At 35.5% G+C, this 23,517-nt stretch overlaps 1 protein-coding gene across 1 annotated transcript in view; it reads left to right on the plus strand.

The window, feature by feature from the left end:
- Nucleotides 1-3,576: 3,576 nt before the first annotated feature.
- LOC145690803 (uncharacterized) overlaps nucleotides 3,577-23,517 on the plus strand; it is a 40,783-nt gene continuing 20,842 nt past the window's right edge. The window contains exon 1 of the mRNA XM_081766097.1: nucleotides 3,577-4,112. Coding sequence (XP_081622223.1) covers nucleotides 3,748-4,112 — 365 coding nt within the window. The 5' untranslated portion in view covers nucleotides 3,577-3,747. The remainder of the gene's footprint in view (nucleotides 4,113-23,517) is intronic.

A 23,517-nucleotide genomic window follows, 5' to 3' on the forward strand; every position in this document is an offset into this window, starting at 1 on the left:
ACAGGATATACAGAAAATGTGCCAAATGTTCAAAATTAAAAAAGCGAACTCTTATTTTGTCTGATTTGCATGTGATGGTCTTCGAAAATTTGTTGCTTTTTGTCAGTTTTTCACTTACTGCACGCAGTACAAAATACACTTGCACAGAAACAATTACAAGCATAAACTTTATTATATGATACAACCTTAGTTGATATGTAATATTGAGTTTACACATCACAGAAAATCTGTTTTCAGATCTAGGAGCACTTCTCTTTAATGTTGTACATTTCGAAGCACTTTCCCACCCAAAGTCCAACGTTATATATCAGACAATAAACCAAGGATGCAAATAAGCAACAAAAGTTTACTTGCCTAAAACAAAAGTTACTAGCCCACATCACATAATAAAAATAATTTACTTAACTTCCGTATGATATTAAATACTCGCCCGCACCGATGAACTACATGCCCTGGGCGAGTGGTTATTTGCATCCCTGCAATAAGCGCTAATATTTATTAAAAACCTTTTTTCACCTTGAGGACGCTACGCACTTTTCATCTCCTTTGTCCTACTCTGTTAGGATTTGCAGATATTGGGGAAAAATCTCTATGGGTAATGGCCCCTTCCTACCAGCCTTCTACCGGGTGAAGGTCCCTGTACTTCAATGCCTGCTGAGTGCAGCAGTTTATCTGCTACATTCGCATAAAAGTTCGAAGTGCGATATGTTTTCCTGCTTTCCTCCTGTACAGTATGTGAGCATTGACATGTGTGATAAGTTAAACAGCAGAAAAAACAACTTCTTCTTCCACTTGACAGACATACTAATAGCTCTTGCGTAGTTGATTTGTAAAAATCGCTTAAAGCTGGCTTCCGTACAAGGCTTATGTTTAGGGATGGCCACGAGACAAGATTTGTGGCTGTCTCGTCTCGAAAATGTGCTGTAACAGTGATGGCTCGACTCCAAAAATGTATATTTCTCTATTGGAAGAGCCGTGTCTCGACTCGAATTTTGTCTGGAAAATCCTGTCTCGACTCGTCTCGTGCGCATCCCTACTTATGTGAATAATTAGTGTAAAAAGTTCCTTGTTTTTAATTGAAGTAACATGCTTTCATTTAGAAAACAAAGATTTTTTTTGTATTTTTTTTCAATTTCTCAATATGCTGTTTTGCGTATTGATTCATAACTTTTACTACTATTCCTGGGGGGAGCTCATCTAGTTTGGATTCCACGCTAATCAGTAGGTCGTCTTCTCATATAGCCTCACTGCTGAACAGGACGTTCAACTCAAAATCAATTCAACTTTTATTTTTACTATAAAACTTTATCGGTGAAAACAGCTGAAACACTTTATATGCGGAATACTCTATAGATAGCCCAGCATTTTGATCAATTCCCGGGATACCACTAAACAGGGGTTTTGCATTTACTTGCATTTTATCGCTCCAAGCTACATCAGAATCTGTCTTTGAATAGGAACCACACTTTTTTTCTCTCTTTCTCGGCGCAACCTCAGGTTCACTTGAAACAGGGTTACTATCTTGTTCACTCCCGAATACGCCACTGAGCACAGAATAATCAATGTCATTACTATTCATTACTAACTCATAACCGTCAGTCGGAGACATTCATCAGTTCTGCAATTTCATTATCGCTAAAAATTATGCCTCTTCTTTTTGTAATACCGCCGCTCGTAAAGGAATATCCACACACACACACACACACACACACACACATATATATATATATATATATATATATATATATATATATATATATATATATATATATATGATTTTTGATTAATATATATATATATATATATATATATATATATATATATATATATTAATCAAAAAGCACGACATATACTAAGGAAAATATAAATGTCCATTCGTCCGTCTCATTGAAATGAACCCATATGGCGTGAGTGCATGTCTAAGTTTTTGACTCCTACGGACCGTGGGGAAGTGATGAAGACGTGATTAGATGCAAATACAGCCCTCGTCACCTACACATTGCATAGTTTTCTTAAGTTGAAAGAAAACAAAGGACCCATTCTGTGTTGTTGTATATACATTCGGCAGGGGAATTGATCGCAGTTGCCAGGGATACATTTCTTTTTACCCTTTAATATGTTCGTAAGCTGGAAAGTGTGTATACTGATAGATCTTGAGGTAGAAATGGAGCCATTGCTAATAAGTATACAGGAAGATAACAGGAGCAGCGATAAGTCAAAAAACCCATTACGAAGTGAATGAAGTAAATAGATTAATAGATGAGTATTTGGATATTTTACTTCAACGTTTTATTTCGATTAAATTGAGATGTGTAATGCATTATTATTATTTTTATGATGTTGTGAAAGGTTATAATAAATTCTTTTTGCTTGCGCTAAAAGCTTCCTGAAGGCGAACACTGCACGACAGCGTTGCCGCACTTCCACTTACTGTATGTTGTTTCTTCATATAAGCGCGGGGAATTTAAAGATTGGACTACAACATGGCTCACTGCTTAACGCAGAGAACATGTTGAAGTAAAAGATAAATAAATAAATAAATACTCTACCAACTAAACCATTTTTTGTTAATAGTTTCAAATATTTGGAACACTAGACTTCCAAATTTTTGAACAGTATTTTGTACGTTTTTCTACCTACCATGGTAAAGGAGATCAGAGCGTCGTACATTTGTTTTAATTACACAAAAAGTATCAAGTAATGAAAATTGAACTTTTCACAACTTACAGTTCATGAATGCATCTACATATTGTACACAGGAAATTATTTCACGTGATCTTTTTTTCTGAGATATAGTTCTATAAACATTGATCTACCAAAAAAGTACGAAAAAATACGCACTTTTCCATTAATCTTTATTTTTTTCTCACTGCATAGCACAAAGAAAATTTTTATGTCTTAAGTATTGAAAAGACAACATTTCAGCAATTCCAACGAGGTACGACAATGTAATATAAGTTTTGACTGAACGTCACGGCAGCACCACGAAGTCAGGGTCCTATCTTTATGAAATGGATAGTAGAGATGCACTTCCTCCCATTCCCGGTGCAGCATCTGAAGGTTGGATCGAGTTTCTGTCTCCTCGTTCCATCAGAAGAATGGATGTCAAAAATGAAGGGTTTTGAACTTATTTTCAACGACATTAATGATACCCGCACAATGTCCGGTGAAAGAAAAACATTGTAAAAAGACTAACCGCGAAAATAAGTGAAAAGTATCCTGATGTAAATGAACATTTAATTGAGATATATATAAGAACTAGAATCATCATTCGCATAAAATACATGAATAATAGAAATACAATTCTAAAATCAACAAATGCCCATAAAAGAAAATCATGACTAGGCATTCCTCAGCCACAGTGAGGCCTACAACAAAAAACTAAGCAGCAAAAGGTACGTAGTATTATTATTTAATATTATTTATTATTGTTTGTTTCCTGTGCAAACCTTGTCTTGTGTTGCTTGTGGCTGCGCGCTTCGCTTGTCTGCTCTTCTACACTTTGTCGTCCTCCTACCTGATCTTGCAGTGACGTCGTGTCCCCAGCCAATCAGCGTCCCTTTACATATAACCAAACATTAATTCTAGTAACCTGGCATCACTCTACGAAAGAAATACGCAACCGCAGAAGAAGATTGGACAAATAAAGTTACTTTTCTGAAAGTTCTCGTAAACCATTTCATTAACTGTCAAAAAAATATAAGGGAAGTATAAGACCAGTGTTAAATTCTTATTATTCAATTCACAATGGCTGGTGAGGAGTCTGTTAAGTTGGAATTGATGTGTAAAGAAGAAATTGTTTATGACTTACCTCAGGAAGATCCACTCGAAGGGAAAGGGTGGACATACGAACTGATGACTGACAACAAAGAGTTAATATTGTCTACAACGGAAGGAGAGCAAACAATGGACAGGGATACAGCTATGTGTTCTTTGGATGTGAAACTAAACGTTGATAGGGTGAAATCAGAATTAAACGAAGATGATGATCCTGCATTTGAAAGTAATATAGAAACGCTACGAAAAATAGTGGTTCAGGAGACTTGCGCGTCATACTCTAATGACTCCCAACAATTAACCACAAAAAATTTAAATTCAGTTCGGACAGAAAGGTAATGTTCATTTTTTCATATACTAATTGGCTCAGATTGATAATACGGTTACATGGGTTCGGAAAATTGTTGGTTAAAAGAAATGCTTAACAAGAAGTATATATATATATGGGAGATATCTCGAACGTAAGTTAGTAATCTACAATTTGGGAATGACGTGGCACACATACACTAGCTGTATACCAAATAATAACAAGGAATCGATGTTTTGTCAAGATATAAAGAATTTTTTTTTCAAGATATAAACTATTGCTCATACAAGTCTTATGTAGTTTATATCTTGATAAAAAATTGATTCTTTTATTATTGATTACACATTACTCACTAATTGTTGCACATATTTAAAATATAGGTACTCGACGATATTGTTTTATTTATATAGAGACTTTTGTAAAATAAGAAATCGCGAGATCCTAGAATTTTCCAAATTAAACGTAGAATGTATTATATTGGAACAAAAACTATGGACTTTTTAATTTTACTCCTAGCAATCATTTCTAGGGTATGGACCTCCATTTCTCAATATAGGATCACTTTAGGGGCTTAGTAATCCTACATGAATATGAAACGATGTACAAAGAACTCTAACGAGCATGCGCTAGATGGCCAGTAAAAAGAACATTGCTGTGCAGATTAGGGCATTACGCAGAATGTTGGTAAACGAGGATAGCGCATATGATAAAGTGGGTACTTCCAGATATCTAGGATCAATATTAACCGACCTAAACCATATTCACGAAGAACTTAAATGTCGACTAAAAGCAGGGTGTTCTTGTTATTAATCAGTTCAAAAACTTTTGTCGTCGCGAATATTGACGAGGAATTTGAAGCTTAAAATACTGTATATAAAATGATAATAATGCCTTTTGCTCTATATGGTTGCGAAACATGGTCGCTTACGAGGGAAGAGCATAGACTGAAAGTACTTGAGAATAAGATCCTGAATCGAATAATCGGACCCAAGAGGAATGTAAATGGGGAATGGCGGAAACTTCATAATGAAGAACTACATAATTTATACGGTTTACCAAACATTGTTAAGGTCATCAAGTCTAGGAGATTTAGGTGGGCAGGTCATATAGTCAGAATGGAAGGAAGTAGAAACGCTTTTAAAGCCTTAACTGGAAAAGCAATCGCAAAAAGATCATTAGGAAGACCTAGGCGCAGATGGGAGAACAATATTAAGATGCATCTCGCAGAAATAGGAATACGAAGTAGAAACTGGATCCAATTGGCTAAGGCTAGAAGTCAATGAATAGTTTTTGTAAATGTGGCATTGAAACTCCTGGTTCCATAGGACATTATTGAATTTTAGGCGAAATTTATGTTTTTTGTATGTATGTATTTCGTGCCGCTAGCTAGTTCCGGTTTTTAAATATGCCCCTGCGAAATATCAGTAACTTTCGTGAAAAGAAAAGTGTCATGTTGATGAATGTTGGTTTACTTTCTCCTTAATGTTGAAGAAACATTGTTTGGAATTGAAATAGGTTAACGATTGGGGATTAATTCAAAATTCAACCCCAATACTTTCACTTAAATGACATAATTAACATTTAAAACTAATTCCTAATGTTTTTCTTCAGTTCGCGACCTGTATTATACGAGGAGAAAGATTTGAATTAAAACAAAAAAATCTATTTAAATCAACAAAAAGGATTTTTTTAAAAAAGAATCATGATTTTTTTCCACTGTGATTGATATAATGATGGTACCGGTATCAGTACTTACTTTGAGTTATCGATATTTGTAAAGGAAATTATGTATTTTCTGGTACCGACTATGGAACCACATTCTAATAGTTTAAAATATGTCCCACAGAAGTGCCAACTGACGAGAAAAAAATTATTTTTGTAAAATGACTTGATTTGCTCCTTTGTCCAAGAATATGATCTGAACACTTATCAGTTTAAGATTTACGGGGTTTGTACTTTTCAGGCTGAAACCCACCCAAAATTGCATTTTTTTTTTTTACTGGCAAGCCTGCAATTAGACCTGAAACAGTGACTTTAATCGGTTCTTACAGGTATAGTCACTTTCTCGAACTGTTTCTGCGTGAGTCACTTGGAATTGTTCGTGTTTTTGGTGTAACGTTTTAGTTCAGTGATTGGTGGTAGTTCATATTTTTCCCATTAAGTGTCTCTGTACAGTCATATGGCAGCTTGGTACTGTGACGTCACATGTACTGTCTGCTTGTATGTGTGTGCTGTTGTTGGTGGAATGCGGTGAGCGGGTTATTGAGTTTTCGTTTCATAGCGACGATCGAGTTAGCAAGTGCGATTGAGACAGCGTAAGATGAATTTAATACAAAGAATTTGAACTTGTCGTTTTTAAATAAGTTTGTATTAGATTCGGATATTAACTCATATCACCTTTCAGCACTGTGGTTCAATTGAGTTAGAGAAAACCTGTGATGGTTGTGGTCGAACGCTGAAGATATTCCCGACGTATGGTAAAATTGGGCGTTTATTGGTTAGTTTTATTTGTCTAAATAACAAATTTGCTCGCTTTAATAAATCGACGTCTGTGCAGAAAGGAACATTTTCAGTAATGTGTAGTTGAGTATTGCGCATGTCTTGCTGCTATCTTAGGTTTTCGGGAATCAGAAACTATGAGTTCATTATTCATGTGTGGTCTGGTATGGCGAAACGGCGAGTGCTTTCGTTTTTTAATTGATATTATTTTTATTCTTGATTTGCTTTGCATTTGAGTATTTGGCAAAGTATTTGCTTTGCTGCTGGTTGTTCCATCATCTTGGTGTAATGTAATTTATTTTTCCTTGTCATGCTTCACTGATTTATAATTAGTGATGAATGTTTTTTTAATTTTTTTCCTTCTTACGTTAGCTTTATATTAGTGGTTTGCTAAATATTATTATTTTTGGATGTTTTTATTGTACTTGAGTAGGGTGTAGGTGGGTTGGTAGTCCCCATATAGATATCAACATTGATAGTCACCACTTCACCTGGATTGATTAAGAATAGCGTTTAGTAACATTTTGGCTCTTGTCTTTATAGTATAACTCTTAACATTGTGCATTATTTTGACTTGGACAGTAACTATAACCGATTCAACTGATCCGGTTCTGGGAGCAAACTGGAGCATTTTGGGAATCATTCCTAAACTGCTCCCAACACCGGATCAGATAAATCGTTGCAGTCACTGCTTGAGTCAAAATGAAGATTCGCCTAAAAATCTATTGCTAGTGATTCCTACGTGTATAAGCTGCAAGCCCAGTCCCCAAAGGTCTAGTGTTTCTTAAAAAAAAAAGTCTTTTTAAATAAAGTCCCTCTCATACTACTTTTCTGGATCTGCCACTGTTCATAATTTGTTTTCTAACAAACAATCCATTCCAGCATCTACCTAGATAGGAAATTCACATAAATTTAAAACACAGCAGACTCCAGTGGTAATAGTTTCCTATCTAAGCTGTATTTTGCACTGGTACAAATTAACCCCTAGTACAGGCTTAAATGCCTTCTCTCAGTTTTACGTTTTTTATGATTTTAGAACGTTTCACATTTCAATTTCAACTACTGGATCCAAGTCCCATTATACATGGTAGTATTCTGCGAAACTAATTTAACTTTGACGGAAATTCTTATAGATGATATCTGTTAAATTTTATCATCCTTTCCAGTGACTTTACTGCCTTTATCAGCCTTTATATCTACTAGAACAAACTTTCCCGGTAATTTGACCTGAATTTTACCGCAAACATTATAGCTGAAATACAGTTACATGTTCTACCTTACAGTGGCAGTTGAAACTTCCTTTCTACTGTTCATGGTTTTACCGACAGAGTACTGTGAATCTTTTCAAATTTTGTGCAAAGCAACGCCCGATGTGCAAAGTAACCCGTCTTATGGTACTTTAAAGTAGTTTTATGCAAGACATCATAGTTTTGATTAAACGGTAGGTTATATGTCATTATTTGGTTTACCTTAACTGGGGAAAAGGAAGTGTTAAAGATGTTATTAACTTACTCTTTCTCTTTCCCTGTCATCACGTTAGGAGGATGAAGCTCGATTCGTGTACTAATTTATAAGAGCTAGTTAACATACACTTATAACTAACATTATGGAGAAAGGTACTATAGATGTGAAAGACCCAAAATATTAGGAAGAGTAGAGATGAGAAGATGATCAAATACGGCCGCTATCACTATCGAATCCATAGTCTTCTAGCGCAGTAGGTGTTGCTCATTGGTATTTATTTTGTTTAATTTTTATAATAATAGTTATTATTATAATTATGATAAGAAATTAGAAATGTACCGGAAAAGACATTAAAATCGTAAGATTGTTGCTCCTCTTATTTATTCTTATCAGCTCCTTATTTCAAATTTTTTGTATGCACATTTTTTCTTGAAGCTTGTGCTATTTCGCCTGGCGCATGGTAAAATGCAAGTTTGTACCGTACTATAATATGAATTTTTACCTAATACTGTGAAAAAAATTCCGAACGTGTATCATTTGTTTAACATAACATAAAAAAATATAGCAATAAAATATATATTAATAATCATAACCTATTGAGTAATCGGGGACAATACATAATGATTCCAGTTATGTATAAAAATATTTATAATAATCTTTAAAATATCCAACACTCGAAATCGAAAATGGCATCAATAATCACTACAGTTTGGAAACACGTCTCAAATAAACAAAAAAGTAAGAAATTGTTTGTGATTCATATATAGGCCCATTTTTTCTGTAAGACCCTCGAAAAGTTTAGTCATTTCACTTGTCTTTTAAATGGTGTGATTTCAAATTATAACCCCAATGGTGAAAAGCAGAACGCTCGCCATTAACATTTCCAAATTCTAAACATGTTAGAAATAAAACGTTATGGTATAATTGTATAGCTCTTACCTAGAATATTATTATCCCTTCCTAGATTGTAGAAAATGATAACTAATTATTTCTTTCATCGGGCAGCGATAACGTGATTTGAAGTGAAACACCTCCACCTTAGTTCCTCAGAGCGCGTAAATGAGAAGTCAAAATTTAGAGTAGGTAAAAAGAAATAGAAAAGAAATAAAGAGATAATTTTAGTTTCTGTAATCTACGGACATAATAGTATGTTTTATATTGTATCATACAGCAACAAATTTGCTTCTCTCAGTTATTACCGTTAAGACACTTTCAAATTATATCTTTTGTGTTGAGAAGCGGAAAACCTGTTATTTCCAATAACAAGTTTGATAATATTTCAAGAATAAGGATTGGAAATATTTTCCTAACTTGTTTCGGATTTGTACCTTTTACTTGCAACTATTTTACAACCAACTCAACTGAATAAATATGTTTTTTTATTCATTTTTAGTAGTTAAGTGTAAGAAATTAGGAGTTTCTGCTTTTTACAATTTAGAAATTTGTAAGAATATCTTTAGCTGGAAACTGTAAAGAAAGTTGTATTTTTTGTATTGTATTGTATTGTATTGTTGAAAGTTGCATTATATTTTTATTTACAGCAATTGGAGGTTTCATATGTTAAATTACGTTACCAACTTTAAATTCAGACAGCATTGCCGAGCGAGCGTAGCCAGTGAAGGCGGGATAGAGCCCCGCAGGGCACGTTGTTTTCTATCTTCGTTACCAGCAATTCACTTTCTTTTCTCACATAAATCACTTCCTCTCACACTTACGGTTCGTGAAAATCCCCTACCCCCTAAAAAAAATTGCGTTCGGTACTTTCTTGAGTACTTGTACATCAGTGTCAACTCGTTTGTTCCGTAAATTGTCCTACGTTTTCCTAGTTTTTGGCACCTATACTAAACAATTACCCTACTTTTAGTTCAAATGGGAAAGGAATTTAAGAAAATCATATTGTTAGTTATATAAAGTACAGTCAAATAATTTTAAATTTTTTAACGTCCAAATTCTTTAAAATTTAGAAGTAATTCATACTACTTAAAATAAAGTAATTAGTCATATTGTTCTTATAATTTGGAAGATAAAGTAAAGAAATGGAAATAAATTCCCTCCCGGGATTCTTTTGGCCAGGGAGAAAACTCGGAAATATTCCGGGTCTCAAATAAAAAAGTAAGAAATTGTTTGTGATTCATATCTAAGCCCATTCTTTCTGTAAGTCCGTCAAAAATTTTAGTCATTTCACTTGTCTTTTAATTTTAGTGATTTCAAATTATAACCCTTATGGTGAAAAGAAGAACGCACGCCATGAATAGATCCAAGTTCTAAACATGTTACAAATAAAACGATTGGGTATAATTGTATAGCTCTTGCCTAGGATATTATTATCCGTTCCTAGATTGTAGAAAATAACTAATTATTTCACTCATCGGGTAGCCATAACGTGATTTGAAGTGAAACACCTCCAACTTAGTCCCTCAGAGCGCGTAAATGAGAAGTCAAAATTTAGAGTAGGTAAAAAAATAGAAAAGGATAATTTTTAGTTTCTGCTACCTACGGACAAAATTGTATGTTTTATATTGTATCTTATAGCAACAAATGTGTTTCCCTCCGTTTTTACGGGTAAGACACTTTCAAATTATATCATTTGTGTTGAGAAACGGAAAAAGTATTATTACCAACCGCACGTTTGATAATATTTCAAGAAGAAGGAATGGAAGTATTTTCCTGACTTCGTATTTCCTTGTTTTGGATTTTACCTTTTACTTGCAGCTATTCTACAACCAACTTTACGGAATAAATAATTTATTTATTTTCATTTTTAGTAGTTGTTTAACAAATTAGGAGTTTGTGCTTTCTACAATTTAGAAATTTGTAAGAATATCTTAGGTGGAAACTACAAAGAAAGTTTCAACTTGTTCTATTTCAAGCGCTTTCCAATTCGATTTTTTTTTTTTTTTTGGCGCTGCTCTGAGCCTATCGTAGAGGTATATATTTGACATACTGCTATTCCTAGTATAAGAGGTAAGAAACACGTAAGTATTTTTTTTTTAATGAAGAAGGAAGTATTAATCTCCGTAATAACAAACAATGAAAGAAATTTTGATCGTAGCATTAAACTTCTTTTAAATTTGGGGTTCAGAACGGCTCCTACTCCGCGGATGGTATAATTTGAGACCGTTTCATTTCTTTTAGGCGAGTGAAATGAATTGAGATCTTATTTGATAATATAGACGAATGTAAGAATATCCCAGGTACACCTTGTCTCAAAAAGGTTGAGCGCATTCTTTATTGCTGTTTCGAGGCAAAAATTTTCTAATTCCAACTTCGGGTATCTTCGGGATAAAGTAAACCAGGTTCGAACCTCGAAGCCAACCTTTGCAATCGGGAAAAATCTTGCAGATGTGTTTTTCTTCTTTTAAATATAATAAGACTTGTTACCAATTATATATAAAAAAGCAACATTGATTGAAATACTTAATGATACAATATTTCGAAACTGTATTAATGCCAGCACATGCTTGTTTGTCATTTAGCTCTCCATACTTAATGGAATATTTAGATACGTAAACGAATCTTTCCATATGTAAAAGAATGGTGAAAGTTAAGACATAGAACATTATTCTCTCCTGAGTACTGAGTATAAAAGTCAAAGTAGAACAAAAACAGCGTTTGCAGTGGATATGAATGTAATTATTATCTTAAATACCGTTATATATCGCTAGAAGTATTATTCGAGGAGCGCTTGTGTTAGCTCAGTGGTACGCCGTTGGATTTCAAATCGTAAGGTCGAGGGTTCGATTCCTATCTGAGTCAATGTTTTTTTATGAAATCTATTTTCCGCAATGCATGAAAAAATATATAAAATAATTACATTAAAATACGTCAGTTGTATATATATAACATACAATCATTGCAGAACAAAGTGATAATTATGTTTAAAATATAACAGTTGTGCACAGTACGTTGGTATTGTATGATATATGTGAATGTTAAATACAAATTAAGAAAATAATATCATCGCAATAAATAAATTATGTAGTGTATTTATTTGCAGCTATTTGTCATATAGGGGTTACTTCTGAACATTCGTATTACAGCATGTCATTGATATTCTTGAAAAATTATCCGAGGCATAAAAAGAGGGTATAAACAGAGAGTCCAAAGTCGGAATGCTCGCAAGAAATTCATGAAACCGAAAGGTCATGTGAGCAGACTGGAATTGTCCTTATGAAGCATGCCACAGCAGATGGTCTTTACATAGATTTTCAATTCAATACCTGATATATGCTTTTGCAATGTGGAAGTGGTGATGCGTTTGGTCGCTCTCTCTCACTTTCTCGCTCGCTCACTCTGTATTTATATATATGAAAGTGGATGTATGTGTGTGTTTTGACATAATTCTGATATGTCTATAGCAATTTTAACCATATTTCTTACAATCTGAAAAAGAGTACTGTCGGGATATATATAAAAAATGCTAGAAAAGGATTGATATTAGTATCGAAACCATAGTTTCGTGGTCGCTTAGGTAAACAGTTCTACTTTCAATTGAAGTCCAATTAAGCTCCCATTAGCACCCAGGGTGGTTACGTAGCGACAAAAAATATCGAAATCAACCAATATTAGAGTCGAAGCGTAAGTTTTCAGTGCCGCATTTCCCATTAGTCCAACTAGGCCCGTGCCTAGAGGGCAACATATTTGAAGAGCGCAAAGTTTAAAATTTTAATTTTTTTCGTATGAAAAAGTTTAAAAAATCGAGAGCAAATAAACTATTTCATGAACAGTTCTCTTTTACTATTCTAATATATTTAATGATGGCGTAAGAAATCTGAAAATAATTCAGAACATGTTTCCCATTTATTTTTTGTTACGTAATTGTAGCTGTAGCATCTAGTGAGTGGTATTTAACTGCAATAAATTCACTAATTAAGCATATACGAATTAAGTTTTATTTGTAAGTTAGGGATCAAGGGACGGAGAAATGTGTAGTTATTGGGAGCGCCGAGAGCAAAAGTGCGTAGGGACGCCGAGCTTCTAAATGCAGCACTGTTCGCTAAATTAATTGGTAGAAATTTTAATGCCATTTAAGACCAATTTTAGTCCTAGCAGTGGCAGTATCCGTTTGCTGTCCTAGGAGGAATGAAAGGGACTGACATCAAAATTATAAAAAAAGACCTACATTAGTGTCGAATCTATAATTTTGGGGGTCTCTTAGGTAAAGATTGGAACTTCAGATGCCATGTAAGTTAAGCCCTCATTAACACAATGAAGGAGTTTGTGAAATTTGTGACATGTAGAAATAATTGAAAATAGCCAATGTTAGTATACAACCCATATCTTTCGTGGTCGCCAAGTTCATTGGGAGCAGTTCTGATGACCTTTAAGTTCAACTTCCAGAAAGAGTAAGATCCCCCAGCACATCTAATAAGGAGTGCGTAGTTCTGGAATGTCTGGGACAACCTTTACCAAACTTGGGGGACATATTACTTTCAATCTAAGAAGAAAATATTGTAGTAGTATGAAGGGAGGTGTGACATGTAAAAATAATGTAAAACGACTGATCTTAGTGTTTTATCCATAATTTTCTCGGTCGTTGAGGTGGATAGTGATGCTCCCAATGGAGGTTACATCCAAATTCATCCCCATCTTCACAGGATGATGGCCTGGGAGAGCTAAAAATAAAATATCAAAAATTACTTAAATAGTTGTCGAATTCATAGTATTCGGGGTGAGAAAGCGTTTCTAATAACTTTGGAAGGTAATTTGTACCCACGTCAAGATGGGCTTTTTAATCATATCAATTTCTCACCTTAAGAAGAAATTACCATTACAATTATGATATTAAGCCTACCTTCGCAATCGATGAAAAAATTATGTGGATATATGTTTCGTCTTTTAAATGAAACAAGACGGAAAGTGGAACGCTGTTGTATGTGTGGTACAGGCAGACGAACGAACAAATGTAGATCGAATCATCCCAATAGCCTCAGTGACATTCGCCAAATATGAACACCAAATATATTAATTTAAAACAACTCTGTAACTCATGTTTTATAAAATAAATGTTTCAAAATTCTTAAATAAAATTAAATATTTTCTAGCGTAAAATAAATGGTTTTATTGTTAAGGTTCACTTCCGATACTTTGTGCGTTCAATTACAGGAATTTTCCGAGCACTTGTTGCAAGAATGTTCTCTCAGAAAATTAATTTAAAACAACAAATATGCAGGGTGTTTCAAAACAACACCGACAACGTTTAGGAGGTGATTCCTGATACCAAGATAAGACAAAACGTATAAATCAACCTAGGTGAACAAATACTCCCTTTCGGAGTTATAAGCTGCCGAAAAAATGAAAAAATGAACTTTAAAGGTCCATAGCTCCTCAACTATTGAACCTGCCAAAGTCGGGTCAAGACTTCACTTAGACTTCACCTTTTCAGCAGCGAGGGTATATGAGACGTGGACCTACGGCTTAACGTGGAATCCGAACCACATGAGACAAAAATAATTAATGCAAATGTCCAACAGCGCAAATCGCGGGGGATGAAGGGGACATGTTCCCCAAGGTTGGAACTGAAGGACTGTCCCCCCAATAATTCGATTTGAAATGTGTTTTTTGGGGGAGGGAGCAGAAATGTGATGATTTGTGTCCAAATGCCACAAAGAGAAATGAGATGATGTCCCTTGCTGTGTAATATACAACAGATTCACCTCAGAAATCAGATTAATCTACCGTAATATGAATCTCATCCCCCTTTCCCAGAATAAGCCTCAAATCTGCCCGCCTTCTAATGTTGAAGACAACTCTGCTGTCCTGATCCTCACAGCACTGTTTTTCAAGTTCATAAATATTTTGAACATCGCTTATAAAAAGAAAAAAAGAAAAAGAAAAGAAAAAAGGTTTATGGGAACGGTCTTGGTTTTACCCGTCTCCCCTTCCCTAATATTGAAGACAGATTTGAGCCCATGCAAATGTCTATCGCAAATCTGAAATATTTGCTCACTAATGATGACCAATTTGATACATAATCGTACCTATATGTTTCAGCCTTAAATTAGATAGGCGCCAGACTTGTATTTCCAGTCACATGGCTAACAGCGTAACTAAGGATGCAGAGCCTCCCTGCGAAAATGTCGGAAAAATTAAATTTAATCCATTCTTAGAATTATTGTATACTAGCTTTCGGCTAGTTGGAGACTTCATCCCTCAAATTTGCTCGGCCTATAGCCTTGCACCTCATATCTTAGTCACTGTTTCAGTTCTACGCACGAAAGAATACATGCGAAAAATGTAAATCATTTTTTCCCTGATAATACTCATTTCAATCAAAGTGAAATGACAAAACACAATGTCGGCCTAAGTGTTGTGTTCAAAAATTAATTTCAAGTGGTTCACCTTCTCTTTTCCTTTGATGATATACCAAGGAGTGGGTCGGTTGGTAAGTGGGTGAAATGGGTCAAGATTTGTGAGTGGATCAGTGGATCGTGGGTCAAAAGGACGTGTCCTACTGCGAAACAACACTCACCGTGACTCACACTGGCCCACCCGGTGGCCAACCTTTTAGTCCAAAGATATTTCGTCCAAAGAACATTTCGTCCAGAGACATTTAATCCAAAGACATTTGGTCCAAAGGACAATTCGTCCAAATGACATTTCGTCCAAAATACAATTGATCCAAAGGACATTTCGTCCAAAGGAGAATTGGTCCAAAGGACATTTCGTCCAGGGATGTTTAGTTCAAAGCACATTTCGTCCAAAGAACATTTGGTCCGGTAACGCTTGGGAGTCAAGGGTTTGTTTCTATTAGAAGAGTAAAAGTGATTCATATAACATTATGACTCAGTAGCTTCTTATTTCTAAAGGAAATTTGAAATAGAGATTTATTCCCCAATTTTCATTTTGATAGAACAAATAATGCTGAGATATTCAGAAAAACGTAAACGCATGAAAACAACATGGCCGAACAACAGGAGTGAGGGAAAGGTTGTAGTGTGAAGTATGTTGCTGTAATAACTGCTAACATGACATCTAAAATTTTCATGTTGTGAATGAAATAGTTCTAAAATAAGTACCGGTAACTAAAATTAATTGAGTTTAAATTTGAGTAAGTTAAATATTAGGTATTCAAAGCCTTGTGTTAGAAAAGTGAAAAATTATGTGTCAAGTATCTTTGAAGAAATACTGAGAATAGAAAAATACACATGTGTGAAATATATTCTTAGTGTCCAAAGATAATACTCTTAAACAGTCACATTCTTGGCTGCAACATTGTGAAAAGTGATTGACAAATATAAGATGAAAGTTGGAACATTTCGTGTAGAATATACGTATCTTTTCAGGTTAACCACAAGTCTGGTTTATATTTGTAGACTATTGATAGTGTGTAACTTCGGCAGACGTTTCTACATAATTAGTGAGTTGTATGACAAACCAGAATTGTTAACTTGTCTTGTATTTTTATTTCAGTGTTACTCCTTATGCAAATATAGTATATATTTTTGCTTTCATATTAATTTTCTCGGTACAACACAGTACATTTAAGATATCCATTGCAAAGTCTCAAACCAAATACAAGATTCACATGACCATGCGGAGGCAATGTTGTCCGCAAATGAAGAGGGAGTATGCTCTTCAAAGGGTTGTTTATCATTTTAAGAGGAGAATTCCTTAACTAACGAAGCTACAACTGTATTTCTGCGAAGCTAAAACTGTATTTTTGTAAAATTATTAATGAAAGCAAAGAAAGGTGGCCATTTAGTTTTCAGGCGTTTACGTTTTTTTCTGAATATCTCAACATATGTTTGTTTTATCGTAAAGAAAATTGCGGAATAAATCTCTATTTCAAAATTTCCTTTAGAAATAAGAAGCTACACAAGTAACACTTCCCAAGTGTAACACTCCAATTTTGATAAAAATTTGGCAGGCAGATACTACACATAAAATAAGTAAATACGTGTTTTTTATTTTCTGCGGAAAAACGGTTTTTAGGGGCCAAAAGCCCCCACCCAAAATTTTGAAAGTTGTCGCCCGAAAGGCAAGAAGAAGTGGACCGAAATGAATGAAATCGTGCACAAATATTGTAGACGAAAAATGAGGGAATATGGGTTTCGTGTTTTTGTAGAAAGAATGGTTGGGTGGGGCGCGGACCCCTCCAAACCTTTGCTCATGAAGTATCAAAAATGCTAGTAACAGTATGTCAGAAGTGCCTAAATTTACATGAAGAATTGCAACGAAACTTTGTGTATGGACAATATGCAAAAAATAAATGAGCACGGTTTTTTTTTTATTTTCTGCGAAGAAAGGGTTATAGGGTGCAAAAACAACCACTCAAAGTTTTGAAAGTTGAAGCCCGAAAGCCAAGAAGAAGTGGACCGAAGTGAATGAAATTGTATGTAGATATTGGCTACGTAAAATAAGGCCTTTCGTGTTTCACAAGTGTCTCCATCTGATTCCTTTAAATTTGGCAGATCAACAAAAAGCACAAACAGTATAGTGTATTTTATAGCATTTCAGGAGGCACCTTTAACCCTTACAATGTTTTTCCGCATAAACAAAAACACGTGTCGATTAATTTGCTGTTGATGTGCCAAATTTTAAGCAAAACGGATAGGGATACTTCAGAAACACGAAAGACCTTATTTTACATAGGGTCTCTAAAATGTCTACCCACAATTTCATTTGCTTTGGTCCACTACTTCCTGCGCTATTACGGTAATATTTACTTTTTTTTTTCGGATAAGGCCTAGGCCCAAACACTGTTTTCCGCACAAATTTAAACACGTTTCGTTTATTGTTTTGCGAATTGTCCCTATACGAGGTTTCGTTGCAATTCTCCACACTCTTTAAGAACCTCTGACGTATAATTATATGCACTTTTGACATTTTGTAATCAACAGTTTAAAAGGTCCGTGATATACGCAACCGTTTTGTTTTAAAGGAAATTAAGAAAACCAATTACCTCAATTTACGTCTACAATATCTGTGCACAATTTCATTCAATTCTGTACACTTCTTCTTGCCTTTTAGGCCTCAAATTTCAAAATTTTTGGTGGGGAATTTTGTCTCTTAAAACCGTTTTTCCTCAGAAAATAAACTCGCATTCGTTTATTTTTTGCGTATTGTCCCTACACAATATGTTGTTCCAATTCTTCATGTCCTTTAAGCACTTCTGACATACTGTTATTCGCACTTTTGATGTTTCACGATCAAAGTTTTGTAGGGGTCTGTGTCCTACCCAAAGCTTTTTCTTTTTTTGAGGAAAATACGAAACCAGTATTCCCTCATTTTATATCTACAATATCTCTGCCAATTTCATTCACTTTGGTTCTTGTGACCTTTCCGTCCTCAAGTTTCAAACTTTTGGATGGGGGCTTTTGCCCCTAAAACCGTTCTTTCGCAGAAAATAAAAAAAACGTATATATTTTTTGCGTATTGTCCCTACTCAGAGTTTTGTTGCAATTCTTCATGTTCTTTACACACATCTGACATACTGTTATTAGTACTTTTGATATTTCGTGATCAAAGGTTTGGAGGGGTCTGTGCCCCACGTAACCATTTTTTCCAGGAAAATACGAAACACGTATTCCCTCATTTTACGTCTGCAATACTTGTGCACAATTTAGTTCACTTCGGTCCACCTCTTCTTGGCTTTCGGGCGTCAACTTTCAAAATTATGAGTAGGGGCTTTTGCCCCCCTAAAACCACTTTTCCGCAGAAAAACACGTATTCGTTTATTTTGTGTGTAGTATCTACCTGCCTATTTTTTTCAAAATCGGAGTGTTACACTTGGGAGGTATTACTTGTGAGTCATAATTTTATATGCATCACTTTTACTCTTCTAATAGAAGCAAACCCTTGACCCCCAAGCGTTACCGGACCAAATGTTCTTTGGACGAAATGTGCTTTGAACTAAACATCCCTGGACGAAATGTCCCTTAGACCAATTGTCTTTTTGGGCGAAATGCCCTTTGGAGCAAAGATCTTTTGGACCAATTGTGTTTTGGACGAAATGTCGTTTGGACCAATTGTCTTTTGCACCAATTGTGTTTTGGACGAAATGTCCCTGGACCAAATGTGTTTGGACTAAATGTTTCTGGACGAAAATCCTTTGGACGAAATGTTCTTTGGACCAATTGGCTTTTGGACGAAATGTCCCTTGGACCAATTGTCTTTTGGGCGAAATGCCCTTTGGAGCAAATATATGTTTTGGACCAATTGTGTTTTGGACGAAATGTCGTTTGGACCAATTGTCTTTTGCACCAATTGTGTTTTGGACCAAATGTCCCTGGACCAAATGTGTTTGGGCTAAATGTCTCTGGACGAAAATCCTTTGGACGAAACGACCCCCAACTACCCACCGTCCCATTCTGTTCTGCGCATTATAGACAGCATCTTCTGAACACTGGTGAGCTTGTCTACGTTTTACTTTCAATATCTCCATTTTTCTTCTTCTGAATCTCAATTTCTAATGAAAAAAGCTCAGGCATTTTTGGATTTTGATATTTGCAATTGTAAGAGTGGCAATAGAAATAGGAGTTCAATTTTGAGATACAGCCTGTGAGCTTTTAGAGGAGCTAACTGCTGGAAAAAAATTTTGAATCACCTGTAATATATGAATTATTAAACCTAGTATAAAAAACTGAAAGTAACTATGTCTGCGTGATTATCACGGTCAAATTGCAAAGTCAAATGAAATGACATTTGGTATATAATCAGGCCCCAATCCCAACTGGGAAGTTATCATACGCTTATCACTTTCATTATAACACATATCCTTAGTGGGGAGTAGGTGTCCAAATTTTTGCGCAAAACTGAGTATCTTACAAGCCGTTCAACTTAGAGAGCTTAAATTCAGTATATAACTCTTTACTAAAAATTAACAGAACGTGTCCTGGCATTTTTAAAAATGTGTTTTTTGAGCGGGGGGGGGATTTTCTATATATTGGAAATTGGTAGTGGGTTGATTTGTAAAAATTATCGAAAACGATTGATATTAGTTGAGAAACTAATTGAGGAATGAAAACTACAGTCCTTTGCATTTTATACCCACTGCTTTCTAATATAATAATTGCTGAAGCTGGTGTTTAATATATGGATCGTTCAGAGCATAAGGCAATCAAACCATAAAGTTGTGAGAAAAATAGACATAACATTTGTATTCCAAGCTTAATTTCATGAGCATTTTAAATTAGTACGGCATGCTTAGTTATATGGAAAGCTAGTTTTTCTTTCTTTTCTTCTTACGTTGGTCTACTTTATCTTGATTTGATACTTTCAAATTTCATTTTGTTTTCTACTGAAATGTATATGTAAGCCAAGAAAGAAATAATTATATATGATAAATTTAAAATCATCTTAATTTTGAAGATGAGAAACACTTTACCATTGTATATCGTAAAGGTCAGATCCACCGGTATTGTAACAGAGCGGTGCTTGAGCGATTGACGGTAGGAATTGAAACTCCGATAAGTGGAAATTTCAGTCTTCTTTTATTTCAGTTGTAACCTCTTTAGTCAATGGAGAGAAGGATGTGGATCATGGGTCAGAGTTGATTACGTTGGCGGGTCGGAGTTGGTCACAATGATTCAGAGTGGTTCATAGTTGGTTGTGGGTCAATTCTGTATTCTACCATTAATTTCATAAGTCGCAATCACCCTGTCCTTTAGCTTAAAGACACAATCGTGGAACGGAGAATTTAATATTAGTGATGTAAAAACCCATAATGGGTCGCTTCTTGTTTTAGCTTGGTGCATTATACTTTTGCAATGGTAAGACAAGTGTTTACCTCTTCTGGGTAGTTTCACAGTTTCACATTTGTAGAGGTGGTCAAGGAGTTTTCAATGAAGGATTTATTACCATCTTGAACGCTCGCTATTTTGCACAAGTTAGCATAAAGATTCGGGACTCTTACCATTTTTTTAAAATTTTAGTAATACTTTTAAATATCATACTACTTGATTCCCCATACCATTTTCAAATTTTGAGTTGCACCCCTCCTGAGACCCACCGAGGAACCTTGCGGCAAATCTTTTTCCTCGACACGGGGTACCTTTGAAACTATAAAATATATGTTTTCCAGTGTTGACATCTGTTTCATCGTTTCAGACTTTTATTAGTGTCAACGGGCTTCATGGATACCATGCTTCTTTATTCTCTTAGTTTTCAGATACAAGCCCCCATGTCGTAAGCGTCAGTGGACCACCGATGCGCAACTGGCGACATTTCGCCAAAAGTTGGTGATCCCGCAGATACGATCCGTGGTGGCCCCACTTCGGTTTTGAAAATTATACCACCAGCGGCAGAGACTCAACGAAACGCCAACGAACCACAAAATTTCTCCCCCAAAATATGTTAAATCGCCCATATGCTTGATTTGTTAATATTCAGGTGAGTGTAAAAAACACTAGGGGAAAAAAGAAAGTATGCCAAGGTGGGCGCGAACCTTTAACCTTAAGTTTACTTGCCGCATATTCTTCTGACTTCGCCACGGAAACGATGAAGAAAATCTCGCTTGTAGAAGGATAAATTATTGAGGTCTTAATTTACCCAATCAAACAAATCCCTCTATCTCGAGCTCTGTGAGATGGTACTGTGAACCGTTTCGAGATTTATTGCTTTCTGGTGGGGTACTATCTATGTGCAAAATTTGAGAAAATCGCCGACGCGCACCTTCGGAAACTCTCCTCTTTAGTGCAATGTTGACAAGAGATGGTGTGGGTCAATGAAACCTTGATCCACAAAATACTGACCCACTACACATCGTGACCCACAATGACTCAACACCCAACGTGACCCATTCACCCACCATGACCCACTCTGACCCACCACCAAATATAAACAACTCTGAACCATTGTGACCAACTCCGACCCACTAAAATACATCGTCATTAAGTTTGATCCATTATCCACGCCATCCTCTCTACTGACTTAAGAGATTATATTTGTAATAAACCAATTTTTTCCAGTAGTTAACTCCTCTAAAAACTCATAGCCTGCATCTCAAAAGCCAAGCAGTAAGTCCTATTGCCATTGTTACAACTGGAAATATCAAAATCCAAAAGAGCCTGAACTTCTTTCTTCATTACAACCAAATGAAAAAAGAAGAAAAATGAAGGTCTTGAAAGTAAAACGTAGACAAAGTTGCCAGTGTTCAGAAAATGCTATCTAGATGGCACTGAGCAGAATGGGTTGGTGGGTCAATGGGTCAGTGTGAGTCACAGTGATGGTGTTTCGCAGTGGGGCCTTGCTGACCTACGATCCACTGACCCACTCATAAATTTTGACCCATTTGACCCACCGCCTAACTCAATCTCTGATTTTACATTTAGTATATCATTTAAAAGACGAAACATACATCTACACAATTTTTTCTCGATTGCGAAGGCTAGCTTGATACATATACTAGTTGAGATGGTAATTTCTTCTTAAGGTGAGAAATTTATATGATTAAAGAGCCCGTCTTGAAGTGGTTACAAACTACATTCCAAAGTTATTAGAAACGCTTTCGCGACCCCAGAAAACTATTACTTCGACAAATGTTTAAGTAAGTTTTTACATTTTATTAATCATATCTCCAAGCCCCTCAACCTGTAAAGATGAGGATGAATTTGGATATAACGCCATTGAGTGCCTCACTACTCATCTCAACGACCGAGAAAGCAATGGATAACACTCTACAATCAGTCATTTTACACTATTTTTACATACCACTCTTCCCAACTTCAATACCTTAAGATATCTGAATTCCACAATATTTTTTTCCTTAGATTGAAAGTAATATGTCTCCCATGTTAGGTAAAAGTTGCTCCAGACATTCCGGAGTTTCGCTGGAATATACACGTATACATACATCAAAACATTTAGAGCTGTGTGAGCAATGCTTTTGATGTTGCTCCTGTAAATTCAAAATCCAGGAGGCATAGTCGCTCATACCAAGACGTGGCATTAAATGACATTGTGTTTGTAACAGTGTCATGAACTCAAATTATGGATTTGACACTAATCTCAGTCACTTGAGACATTTCATTTTTCATCCTTTATCGCCCGCCATAATTATGGGTTTTCAATCAATTGAATTGATTTTGAGTTTAACGTCCCGTCAGCAGTGAGGCTATATGAGACGTAGACCTACTAATTAACGCTAACTACATGAGCTCTCGCTGGGGGCCGAATCTGGGTCTCCCACTCCGAAAGCGTGTACGCTATACGCTTAACCACAAAGGACCTTTACGATGAGAGTTAAATTTGGACTTTAACGCTTTCGGAGTTGTAATTATTAATTTCTGCAACAACGAGAACTATGGATTCGACACTAATATCGCTCGCTTTTACTTTATATATATTGGCGGAGAGAAAGGGACCACATCCATATACAAAAGCCGTGCAGATTATTGAACTGAAATCCTTTGGAAAGAAATCCTATTCTGCCTTCTTTCTCGAGTATAAATAAGTCTCTTAGACATGACTTCGTCTTCGTAAATTTCCTGTTTACATAGTTTGGGGGATCGGGAGTTTTGTGTCTGTAA

Source organism: Thermobia domestica, chromosome 7, assembly GCF_964235325.1.
Source record: "Thermobia domestica chromosome 7, izTheDome1.hap1.1, whole genome shotgun sequence".
NCBI lineage: Eukaryota > Metazoa > Arthropoda > Insecta > Zygentoma > Lepismatidae > Thermobia > Thermobia domestica.